The sequence below is a fragment of the Sinohyriopsis cumingii genome, chromosome 2 (genome assembly GCF_028554795.1).
Source record: "Sinohyriopsis cumingii isolate HCF-2022 chromosome 2, ASM2855479v2, whole genome shotgun sequence".
In the NCBI taxonomy this organism is placed as follows: domain Eukaryota; kingdom Metazoa; phylum Mollusca; class Bivalvia; order Unionida; family Unionidae; genus Sinohyriopsis; species Sinohyriopsis cumingii.
Window position 1 is genome coordinate 2996453 of NC_142962.1, and position 13868 is coordinate 3010320.

The 13868-nt window shown below is 35.0% G+C and overlaps 2 protein-coding genes across 2 annotated transcripts; one reads left to right on the plus strand and one right to left on the minus strand.

The window, feature by feature from the left end:
- Window positions 1-7210: 7210 nt before the first annotated feature.
- On the plus strand, window positions 7211-9772 carry LOC149804237 (uncharacterized). The gene is made up of 3 exons (XM_089932323.1): window positions 7211-7566; window positions 8414-8472; window positions 9296-9772. The coding sequence occupies exons 1-2, from the start codon at window positions 7369-7371 to the stop codon at window positions 8438-8440; spliced, it is 225 nt and encodes a 74-aa protein (XP_089788449.1). The 5' UTR covers window positions 7211-7368; the 3' UTR covers window positions 8441-8472; window positions 9296-9772.
- Window positions 9773-9842: 70 nt separating this feature from the next.
- LOC149804238 (actin, muscle-like) lies at window positions 9843-11005 on the minus strand. The gene is made up of 2 exons (XM_089932336.1): window positions 10888-11005; window positions 9843-10048 (listed from the first exon to the last, which is right to left on the minus strand). Exons 1-2 carry the CDS (start codon window positions 10895-10897, stop codon window positions 9843-9845), a joined length of 216 nt encoding a protein of 71 aa, XP_089788462.1. The 5' UTR covers window positions 10898-11005.
- Window positions 11006-13868: the final 2863 nt, after the last annotated feature.

Here is a 13868-nt window from a genome sequence, read left to right on the forward strand (position 1 = left end):
TTTGGCTGACATCTATAAAACTTAACAGCATGTTTGACCCCCACCCCAAAAGAAAATCTGCAAGCGCCCCTGTACAGCTATATAAGTGTATTCATGTGGGTGTGTTCATACTGGTATATTAAAATAAAGCATAATAATGGTATCCACTTGAAAAGAAGTCCATGGCAGTTCATAGCAGAAGTGTATGCACCAAACCCCAAATTTATACATGCATTTTTCACGTCCGAAGGTCATTTTGGACACCATGTGATGCTCACAGTGCAAAGAAGCACATTTCCTAGATGATAATTCTGCAACACTGTACTAAACAGGCTGATGCAATTGAAAATAGTTGTCATCCAAGCCGTTTTTGAGATATTCTACTTGCCCCCTAACTCATGTGTTTATTCGTATGGTAAGCTAGCTCTTCTTCCTAGCCTACTCTAGATATTTCACTATATACGAACTGCAGAGTAACTATGCAAGGTGCACATGCCTGACATAAAAATCAAGAACACAAGCCGGAGAAAACCTATTGATCCTAAAGTGATTACATACGTTTTATGGTTTAAATGCAAGAAAAACAAATCGCTCCTTTAGCTTGAATGTTTTCGCTTCAAACGCAATACCACACATTGAAGTCGATCCTAATGTAATCAATTAAAACATTTAGAGACTCATTAGTGTCATGTAGTCGGTTCATAAAGGACACGGAATCTCGTATCTATAAAGTACTTCTCGTTGATTTCCATTGCATTGAATCTGGACCGAAATCAAAGAGTGACCCGCTTATAAGCATCTGTGTTAACGAAACAAGAAGATAGTTTAAAGCACTGATAAGTAATAATGTCGGATTTGTTTTAAATGTTTCGATTGGCTGATACATATGGTCGTTTAGCCGGATATGCAGCGAAACAGTAAATAGAACTCGCGCACGTCCACTTACTGTTGTCCGAAAAAAAAGGTATTTGTCTCGGACGGCTGGGGATTCTCATCAGCCCTGAATGTACTGACTAGATACATTTACAGAGAATTGATTTCTTCAATAACATGCTGGATTTTATTGAATGTATGAACAATTCTACCTTTCATGGCATAAATATCAATACACTGGTCCGTGGAAATTTACTACCCCATTTTAGCAAAGGCAAATTTTAAATTGATCTATTTCACTCACAACACTTAAATCCATAGGCCAACTCCAATAAAGGATTCCATAGCTAGGATTAATACGATTGACTAAATCAACAGTTAGAAATTCATCTTAAAACATACGAATAGACTTTTACAGCTTAAAATTTGAGATGACCAGGAGCATTATAATTTTTATTAGATCTTTGGTATGCTGTAAGCTTTTCAAGAGTACGGACTCCGTTGTGGATAGAGCGATAGATTACGTATGAAATCCGAAAGACAAAATTATGCATTAGAAGACAAAACGTTCTTTATCTTAACATACCGAAATCGTCGTAACATATACACCAACACACAATGCTGATTGAAATCAAAGTTATTCACAGCTGCATATATCTTGTGAATCCCTTTCAGCAATCCATCGAAACTACGATTTGTTGACCACAAAGCAGCATTCACGGCGTAGACTCTACCAAATTCCAAAATATTTTATGTATTATTTAAGGTCGAGTACTAAAATGATTATAGCAAGTGGGAAAATATGAGGTCACGTGATAACCAAACTATTCATGCATTCACATTCTGTTTGGTGAATATTTGGTTGATATTTGGTTGATATTTGTTTGATATTAGCAAACATAATATAAAATCTTCAGAGCGCATGATCGGAGTGGCACGCGAGTTCTTCACCAACAATTTATTTTATCCTTTAATATATGGATATTATGATACATTTATTTGAATCAAGAGCATTTTAAGAAGGTCTATAGAAGAAATCTAACGCAGATGAATATACCAGAGAGACAGACAGACAGACAGGTCCGAGTATTTAACAAACTTCCAAGTGATAAACAAATTCAAACTGGCTTGCAGAGAGCCAGAGGGGAGATACTCTAAGGCTCTGCACCATAATCGCGATCTGATGTAATGATCATGAACGAAATGTTTTGTTCTTTTGTCATTAGTCCGCTTTTGAAGACGGATCGATTCTCTGCGAAATCTTTCTTAAGAAACAATAGGCAAACAATTACTAAAATACGTCTCACCATTGACAAATGTTACTGTAATCCTGCTTGCCCAGTTCAAACAAATGACATTCTGCGGAGATTTTTTTCAAAAACGTTTGCTTCGAGATTTGATTATGTGACTTGTGCAAGAGCAAGTCATTACCTAGTTATAATGTTCGAAGCTTTAACCTATTTCTTCTGTTGCATGGCCGATGACCTTGTTGGTCAGTAATCCAAAAGGATATTCCATTTAACATTGTAAACTCGAGTGTCAAGTCTGAAAACAACATCTGCACCAGAGAAGGCATTTAAAAATGTTAAACTGGCCATTTTACGCTCGACCTCCTACGTTTCTGCCCCAATTGTTGCTTCAGTGACAATATATACTTGATCCGTGACATCAGCAGATACCACTGATACAAAACCAGTGAACACCGATTAGTAGTATAATAATTCTACCTGTGAGCTTTCTCTTTTAGAATTTTTAATTTCCGTTGATGTTCATATTTGCGCAATTCCGCCGATAACACTGTAGACCTTAAGCAACTTGAACCTAAATGTTTGCCAAGAACCGATATCAAATGACATATATATTGAATCCTGACCATCAGCAGACTGCATCTGCCTCCTGACAGGAATCCTCCCCCGGCTATGGCACTTCGGGATGGTATTCTGGCCCTTTGGCTATCATCGTACGGCCTGGACGCCATGTATGTCACTGGCCCCAGGCACCATTTACGCTTAGTACGTCACTGCCGCTACGACTCGACACTGACAACTGTCAAAACATGTCGGACAAGATAGCTATAATGTAATAGTTGAAAAATAAAAATATAAAGAATATCAAATTGATATTGTTTAGAACCAAGGACATAATCATTTACTGGGGACAGAAGTCATCACAATTAACGTAGGACATTTCCTTTAGGCAGAAGTTCTGTTAAGTTTGCCACTTTAGAAACCATCTGAAGCGAAGAAGAAACCATAGGATACCGTCGACTCTGATGACTCTTATGCAAATATTTGCGTGACGAATACCTATGACCCAAAACAAAACAGACTGAGAAAAAAGAAATAGCAGACAGCACAATATATATATATATATAACGGAGCCAGTCTATGGAATAATTTGATACCGCGATAAAAGGCCGTCTCAAAATAGGCAAATACAAACGATATATTTTTTATTAAGTCCATATCATGACTTTGAATCGATGCTTCCAAGAACTTCAAGTCAGAGTGATAATTTTACATACGTTAGTGATTCAGAAATGGATATGTCTTCAGCATAATGGACACTTGGATTGAATGATAACGCAACACAATGAGGGTATGAAAGTTTATGAAACAAACAAAACAATGTTCACTACAGCACATACACAAATTGACTCGCAGACCCACACCATACACACACACACATACTAAACGTGTTACCGATTCATATATGTATAATAATATTATGATATGGTTCTGACATCCACCATATGCGCAATGATAAGAATATGATTTACAGAGTCGTACGAGTTCGATTCAGGGAATCGTATGATACCAAAAATTATAAATAAGGTTCACACAACCATACGATACCAATGAAAATAAAATTAGTTCACACAACCATATCATAGTGAAAAACAAAGTGTGCACACAAAACCGTATGATAACAATTAAAAAATAAGATTGGTTCACACAACCATATGATAAAGTGAAAATCTAAGTATGGTTCACACAACCGTATGATAAAATGAAAAAATAAATATGGTTGAAATGGCTTCACTGCCACAATACAGATTATCGCCTCAACATCCTGGTTTTTCTAGCCGATCTATCCGTCTATCCGTCCTTCCATACATATAGCTACAAATAAATTAAGCTGGTCATAACAAGAAATAAACAAAATACATAGAAGAAATTCATAAATACATGTTACTCAAAGCCCTTGGCGATAATTTGTAACAGACCGACAGTTTTTCTAGCGTATAAACCAGAAGAATGACAAACAAAGGCAGTAAATTGAATGAAGGCATTTAAACTATAAATGTACGCTTATAAATTGGATTTATATACAATTTAACACTCACCTCTATGGCTGTAGTTGGAAGTAAGAGTATTCACACTCCCTGACAAGATCCAAAAGATCAATGTGTCGCATAAAACAACAAGCCACTTATAAATAACGAAAACAACGCACACGTCCAGGGGAAAGTACCCTTGCACACCGTGCTATATGAGCATCTCACCGCAGTGACCGACGACGAGATGCATATATTGTTCAGTCACACAAAACAAAGAAATTGAACCACCCTTGCTAACGTTCTATGCGTCTACGAAATCAATTAAATAAATTGCTCTTAAGGCATACCAAATTATTTTCTTGCTTTATTCCGTGACAGGCATCCTTTCTTGAAATCAACGTGGAGAGTGAAAACGTATATATATACTAATCCATTCGGTACTTATTCCGATCCCCATCCAATAATAATACATGGGTTTGAAGGACATGATAAGAAACCAAACAAACTAGTATTTACCATAGAGACCATGGGCCATGCACCGTAGCCCGTGGGCTTGCCCTTGGGTCATTGCTTTGTCACTTGGAAGCAGTTGAATCCTCAACTTTTATTCATACATAGGTTGAAAAATTACATACATTTCCAGTACCGACCCTGAAGACGGAGACATTTTCTTCGGTCATCACATGGAAACGGTTGAGATACCCAGTCTACGACTATATTTAATTTTGAAATGCACGAGTAATAAAATTTGACATATATCCAGAACAGACCATGGGTTGTACTCCTGTGATTGCGAACTTAATCATGACTCATAACTTGGAAACAAATATCGCATTTCTAGACTTATTTATACATTTACTGGGAACGAGAAAATATATGCTCTTGTACATCAAAAACACATATCCGCGTCATAGGTCAGGAATAGCGGACTTGCCCTTGGCCCGTAACTTGGAAATTGTCAAGATTTCCACCATATAGCCACGCATGCTTTTACTGAATGTGAAATGAGACATACAAATTTACAATATTTAAAATTGACCCTTAATCAAGCAAAACCTCATTATATATATATATATATATATATATATATATATATATATATATATATATATATATATATATATATATATATATATATATATATATATATATATATATATATATATATATATATATATATATATATATATATATATATTGGAAGCATAGTGATATTCCATTACATGCCATGTCATGACGTTTGCCTAATTCTAAGCATTCTCCATTATTTCGCTCTGGTTTACACTGAATTTGATGGTTGCCCAAAGAAAATCTTGAGGATGCATCACATGGGACTGTTTTTTTACCATCAAAAAATTAAAATTGTAGACTTTAATAGTTTTTTTCACACGTTTTACCATCATCCAATTTGACGCTGATAGAAACATATGGGTGTATTGCGTGAACTTATGAAGTGAAAGAAACTTCATAAGAGTTTTACATTTTCTGCAATAGCTGTATCAATTTCAGAACTGAAAACTATCTGCATCATGCTTTGTTTTTTAATCGAATCTTGGTCTCCATAATTATATATTTGCTCTTGTGGAATAATTTCTTACTTTCAAATATGTTGCTTTTCAGTAAAAGCTACCATAATTGACAGCAATATGTAAATTTGTATTCTCAAAATAATGCAGGACATCTTTATGTATTTTCAAAACATTGCAGGAAATCTTGTTAACCTTTGAAATTGACAAACCAAGAATTATAGTATATTGGATATTATTTTGTACAATTAACATTTATGTCAACCAATGCTTGTGTACAAACATGATCTCCTGTTGCTTTAATGTTAAACACGTGACATATTATTAACACCACTCTCGAAAAGGTTTGATATATTTTAATGTTACATGCGTGGACGTTTAAACTTTTTTGCCATTCCGCCCAATGCACAATCAAAATATTAACTTGTGATCTAGGGACTCGAGTGTCTTGTTTCTTTTTAAATCATCAGAGTGGACCAGAAAGGTTTAGAGAACTGTAGCAATTGAGAGTGATATAATTAGAATTTATTGATCTATGTATTTGTTTATTTACTGCGTTAGCAATGCCCACGGAAACTGGTAAAAGGAGAGTTCAAACTGCATAGTCCCATTGGTAAGACAAACGCATAGCGTCACCCCAACGAGTATAGACTTCATTCAAATTCAAAAGCGAAAACGTTTGAAAGTATTTGAAGCGGACAGTCAAGAAATTAGTATGTAATACAGGAACTAGACTGTATTTTCTATTTTTTAAAACAATAAAGCGGTTCATAAAGGTTTATAATATTGTAGTAATCGCGAGTGCTAGAATTAGAATTTACTGATGTATTCATATTTTTTACTACGTTGTCTAACCCCATGGAAACTGTGGTAAGAGAAGTTTAGACTGCATAGTTTCCTGGCTAAGACGAAGACATATTGTCCTTCTGGCATGGCATAGGCGTCATCCCAATTTTATGGGCACATTGCTTACAAATTCTGTTTAAATATTTTCACGTCAGTTCGGGGAACGAGTACATGGAGTAAACTAATTCGATGACTAGTTCGACAAACTATCAAACATGTAGAATGTTTCCGTATACGTAAAATTTCGTTACCTTTTGGTTTACAAATTTCCGTGTAGAATTTGGCATCAGTGACAAAATTAAATTTTGCTGTGTTCTGGCGCCAGCAAATTGTCCCTGTGGAAAGAGCCTGACCTAAAATTTATACTGTATATGGTTTTGCAATGGAATGAGCCAGACTGGTTTCAAGTCAACGTAAATATATACTAACTACATAAAGATAAACAAAATCGTAGAAGAGCCTGACAATATTTGACGAATACGTTCCAACATATACATGCGCACGTATACGTCGTTTGTAAATAAATAAAGAGTTATATATGATCGTAAATGTTTATCAATTTTTATTTTTATTTTTCCTGTTTTCACTGACCAGCAATAAAAGGCAGAAATTGTTAGACATGATAATGATGCTATTCATGTGAATATATACAAATGCACTGAAATCATTTTCCTTCGAATAGAACTCAGAAGACGGGTGAGAATGCATAGATCCGACCTGTCAATCAAATCCACCGATATTGACCAATCGGATAAGAGCGTCCGGTGCTACGGTAACATCCGCCATGTTTTACCCACAAACAAACGTGTGGTCAGAATACAGCTGCATTACAGACTTTCGTGATTTTGGGGATATATTGACAAAATGGTGCTTCGATGTGCATGGGGAAAATGCAATGCAGATGAGAGATATCCGGAAAGGTTGGAAGGAGGCCGTCTTATACGTTTTCCGACTCCGAAACGTGATTTGGAAAAGGTGAAACGATGGATCAAAGCGTGTGGTCGACCGCACGAACAGCTTAATATCACCAGATTAAACCAACACAAGGCCGTTTGCTCAAAGGTAATACAGCTTAGATTTCACTATGGTAAATACGTGTATGTAGTATTTTAGAAAGTAATGTTAAATAGAAAAAATATCTAATACACATTTCGTAAAGCTGGTTTATGTAATTGTTGTTATCATGGGTTAACTACATTTTTTCAGTACGTCATATGCTATTCATGGCGGCCAGGTTCACGTGGAAGAAAACCCCGGGAAGAACTGGAGACTCACGGGAAGCTACTTAAAAGCTTTTTTACATACCCACGTTGGCCGAGCCCAAAATCGGAACCGATGTGGACGTAGATGAGATGGCAGTGCCCAGTAAAGGTGTTAGTCTTTGACCACTCGGGCATCCATGTAACCCTGTAATGCTAGTGCTTTAATTATAAGTATACATTTATCCCAAACCAGCCCTCTCGATATTTTTATCTTGCACTGAAGGAATTAACAACAGGATAATACCTTGGGTTATTGTCAGTGTATGTATAATGGAGCATATATTTGTTTTATGACTAGGTCATGAATAAGAATAAAACTTCTTTATTTCAGACTACATTGTCCATACATCTAAATTAAAATATAGATATAAAATGTTTCTTTGCTGATATTAATATAAAATGTCAAATTTAATTTGCTTTTTTGATTGTCATATAATGCATTGTTTTGTAAATATACATATTTTTCAGCACTTTGTTGGAGGAAATAAATTCCAACATTAATCTTAACGTAAATATGCAAAGCTAGCAAGTTAATGAACTAATACTCCTTGAAAAGTGTTTCATTTATATTGCTTATACTTCACAATCAATATATGAGAACTACTTGTTGACTAGCATCATTGTGCATAAGTATTTATTTCTTACAGATTGAACAGTCCAGATATGAATTGTGAGGAAGGGGCGTCTACACAGACTAAACACCCATGTAAGTATTTTAGTCACTTATTCTGAGGATTGCAGATATGGAATTGCGTAATCTCTGTAAAATTCAGCTAACTTTTGTAACATTGAAGTCATAAATGGAATGTCTGGTTTAATTCTTTCCACATACATATCCTCCTGTGTGTACACAATGAATTCACACAATTCACAACCTGTAACCATGAGTTGGCCTTGAATCTGTGCATAGTAACTGTGTGTTTTCTTTAATGATACATGCTCATCCTTCTGTAAATAGAAATCTGGTATATCATTGCATGCCTTTTCAATAGTCATGTTTCTAGCAGAGAAGGGGCATTTAATTTCCACAATTCCACATACTCTATTGTCACATAGTTTCCCATCAGGCGAGGCACCCAAAAATGAAAAGTCATTATTAACCACAAAGCCACACTCATGGAAATGCCTAGAAGGATACAATTCAAGATACTTTTCTTTAGCAGTTTTCTAGTGTCTTTTACCATATTCAAGAGCTTTGGCTTTCATATCATTTTTTGAAAATAAACTGTTAATAAACTTTTCACTGGGTTTAGATTTCCTTGATATTACTTTTCCAAAATTAGATGCTGTAGGTCTGTCTTTTCTCTCATTAAACCAGTGATCCCATAAGGCCAGATTTCTTGTCTGTACCTCAGTGTCACATGGATTTATGCACTTTGTGTTCTCATGGAGTGGTTTAACTCATTTGGTAAACAGACTGGAGAAGCCCTTGTCACAGATGTATTACCACAGTCCTGAGTTATTTGTGTAGTTTCTCTCAGGTACTTTGTCTGAAATGAAGAAAATAAATACTTTTCTTATTTTTTCAGGGATATCAGCAATGGATATGTTAGCAGTTACAGCTGAGAATCAGCATCTAAGGCTCAAATTGTCAAATAGTTAAAGAAAGATACAAGAGCTCCAACTTAAAGTGTCATCACAAGATAAAGAAATTCAACATCTGAAGAAAATAATTGCCAAGAAACAAACATTGAGTGTAGCAGTTGTGAAGTACAAAGAAAACACATTGAAACATTTGTTTAAATACTATACAGGAATCAAATACATAAGATGCTTAGCTTTACTGGCCTTTCTAGCCCCTATTGAGTGTCTAGTAAAATATGGACCAGGACGAAGGGATACAAAGATGGACTGTTTTTAACAATATGTAGGCTTAGGCATGGTTTTGGTTTAAAAGATTTGGACTCTCAACACAGTCAGCTAGTGTTGTGTTTAACACGTGGCTCGATCTTATGTATTTAAAACTTGGCTAGCTTACAATTTGGCCACATAGAGATACTATAATAAAAAACACGCCATCTGAATATAGGAAAGATTTTCCCACTACCATCCTAGTCTGGGATTCATTAATTTTTTTCAGAACCATGTTCTGTGAACTATACCATGAGAACTCTCGTCATACTCCTGTTTCGAGACGTACACCTGCGAGAAAGTAGAAAGTGAGACTGTAATAGAACCGCCGATCCATACAGAATACATCCGCTCAGGTGGCGCAAAAGTTTTGACTTTGATTCCACTTGGTACAATAGCAATCACCTCTTTCTGCAATCTGTCAGCTAGACCTATAAAATTAAAAGAAAATGGTAAATGTACTTAGCTTCTTTTGATACCGGATGGATACAAGTCTTTTCAAAGTTACAAGTTCTGATTTGAATGAATGTAGAGCAAATTATTTTAACACCTTTTCAATTCATCACCAGGAAAAGGAATATTAATCCATGCAAACAAAACCAGAAAAGGAAAAAGAGAAAAAGGCCAAAATATCCCAGAGATAACGTGGTGTGAAGGTTTATCTCGTTTTATCTAATGTATTCAACTGTTTATATCGGTGCTCTGTTGAAGAAGAATACCAAAATGTTAACAAAAGTAATGCAATATGTTACTGAAAGTGTTTATTTTCGTTTTATAGTCGTGGGAGCAGTGTAAATATTATCAAATTACATTGCAAAAATTTAGGTCAATTCATAACAAGTGATTTATACAATTTTATTCGCTTTATTTGCTTGAAATATGAGATCGGACAAGATCTTAAATACGCCTTCAAGGACCTGAATTTATGGATGGAATTAGTAGACATCATTTATTTCAAAGAGATCTCGCGAAAAAATTAGTTTTACAGCTATCTTAGGAAATCGTGGTATAAAGCTTTATCTTTGAAATGATATAATTGTACTTAATACCCGCGTAACAAATTAGGCCACGTGAGTGCTCTGGCAAATAAACAATACCGCCAAAAGCATAATCGATCTACGTCCTCCTCATTAACGAAAGAGAAAGCTTGAAATCATTATTTATTTTTCAACTTTAACAATTCTTATACCGGCCAAAATTTTAAATAAGGCCTACATGAAAGGCTGTCTAATGCATCGTTAAATACGACAAAAACATATAACAAACTAACCTGGAAACATAGTAGATCATCCGGATAGTACTATGTTTTGACAGAGATCCCTTCTAACTTCAATATTACCCTTCATCACGGAGTCGTGCACAACTTCGTGAATGCCACTTGATTACATTCCTAAAAGTAAGCGTCAATAACAAAGTTATTTTGAATGTTTTTGCTGCAGAAATTAATTACTGTAATTAAAATAAGAGGGAACTGGTTGTAATTTGGTACAATTCACAACAGGGTTCGAAATGTATGCGACGAATAGAAAAGTTGTACTTTGAACAAATTTAGAAGACTGAGTTATACATTTCGGTATGTACATGTATTTGTTTTCCTCATTAACGTTGTCTAGATTACAATAAGTATACATTCGCAAATGATTCTTGGAAAAATAATGAATCAAACGTTTTTCAAAAGAAATTTCAGTTTAAAAGTTATATATTCAGAATCGTACCATATATATCTAATACAGTTACGGACCTCTAAAATGAAAATAGTCTTTCGTTCAGACAATTTATAACTAGTTTTATTTTGATTTCCTCAATCAACGGTGAATAGGATAACTTAAAGACATCTTTCCAAAATATAAACGTCCATACGCACGACCAAGACGGTCATATTTCAGAAAATAAGACCGAAAAAAGAGTTTAATAACAGAGACAAGACAGAAATGTCAACTCTCATTTTTCAACCATGGACTCAGATATTGATAGTATGCTAGTGTGAAATTGGGAGCATGTCAAGTAGATATTGTTGTAATCCTTACGTCATATCTTGGCCGACAAGTTATGGCGGCAAACACGGCACGTGGTGCATCATCTCCGGCAAAACCCGCTTTGCACGTACCAGAACCATTGTCAATAACAACAGCTGAAATCTCGTCCGCCTAAAGATATTCTAACTGCCTTTGTAAGCATTAAAATATCTTTCAAACAATTCAAAATACCAATACAAATCTAAGTACTGATTAGAGCAGTACTTGCTAAAAGTCATCAAAGTTTGATTAAACAATAAGCAAATTATGAATACGTTTGAAATACAAAGATTTATATTTATTAAAAGAAAATAATGTTGTATTAACTCAAAATCAAAGTTACATATCTAACTAGCCAATAGGTATTAGACAATAATGTTGATAATAATAATAATTATGAATAGTGTTTATTTGTAATATAGGCCACTGGCCATGAGACATGTCCATAAATCAAGCGGTACAAAAAGATGTTATAGTGCGTAACAAAAGAACATCGTATTTATAAGAAGTAATATACATTAAAGTAATAATTATTGCTTTTTCGGAGGTGAGATACAAGCTGCTATTGTTGTTGTCGGTGGTTCTTTCCGGGGTTTTCTCGGGTTTTTCCTCCACCATTAATACTGGCCGCCATGTATAGCCTATCGAATGCTGAAAAATGGCGTTAAACTTAAAATGTCCATGTTCACGTGACGCGGCTCATATAAGATAGCGGTAAAAATCGTATCTTCCCAATATCTGTTCATAGCCGCAACACATATCCGGTATGCATTATGATCTCCCGGTCATATTGGCAAAGTCATACAGGATAGCAGGGCATGATTTCAGTACTAATGACTGACATAATCATCTTCCAAAAACTAAAGAAAAATATTTTCGCATTCATTTTCGTATTCCATTCCTGAAACAAACCAAGAAAGGAACAAATTATTTTTTGACATATAACAAAAAGATATGTCATAACCGCAAACCAAACGCGTCATATACGTGGATAAGGATCATATACACACTGTAGCTATACAAGTAAACAAGTTGGTCAGTATTCTATTTGTACCTGTGAGTGTTCACTGATGTAAAGGTTTATTTGGCATGTTCATACCTATCAACAGACCCCGGTTACGGTACGTTTATTGAATCTTAGTGAAAATATTACTTGCTTACTTATAACTGTCACCATTCTAATGGTACTAGATAATATCATACTTATTCCAAATTAGTCATATCAATATATTTAAAAGAAATTCGTGTTAGTCACCTAGTGCATCGATATCTTATTATACCACTCTCAGGTGTAATTCAGCGTGCCGTCAAAATTTGCAAATTAGTTTCCAGGCAACTAAGTTTTACTGTAATTTAATTTTGACCTTTTTGAAATGTAGCCGATCATAATCATAAAATGTTCTTGAATATATGCTTTTCTAATGCTGTACGGTATATTTTTGGTGAATATTTTAGCGAGATTGTTTTCCTTGCAAATCGAAGATATATACTTGCGAATGTTTGACGTTAACAGCGTCCCCCGTGGTCCAAGTACATTCTCACAAGTACTGGCTATAGTATAACTTCTCTTTGCCATAAAGTTCAGAGAAGTATCAAGTTCTTGTGTAAGTTATAAGGTAAAATAATTTCATAGTTGATCAGACTTTATTTTTAACCACAAGTTCAGAACAAGCGGTTTCAGAAAAATCACTTGTCCATTCTACGTTTTCACTTGTCTCAAAACTTCAGTCTCTTATCTAGGTTCGACAAGATGCATTTTAATCAACATTGAAAACAACATAAACGATATAGAACATATTAATTTCTTCAGAGATTTTAAATTTTAGGTTTTTGTTACTGTCAAGGCATCTTTTGTATTTCATTTCCTGCTCGGGTTTGACATCAAGATTAACATCAGCAACGATGGAAAGTAAATTGCTGGAATTCCCAAACGTCTCACAAGATTCGATCAATTGGCAGAACAAAGTCTTTTGCCCTGCATCTGTTCTTAAACTTAGCACCCATTTTAAGACTGTTTTTATTTTCGAGTGCACACCGCATTCCTGTATCAAAAACGTATTTATTTCACTCTCATTTAGTTTTAAATGGCCTTCAGTTAATTTTTCTACATACTGGCTAATGTCATGAATATACTCTGCTGGACAGGGTTGATGAGGTCCGAAACTGTCATGTGATTTGCTTCGTTAAATCCTGATTTTGTCAGTTCCATTGACAAATACAGTGACAAAATTTCCAG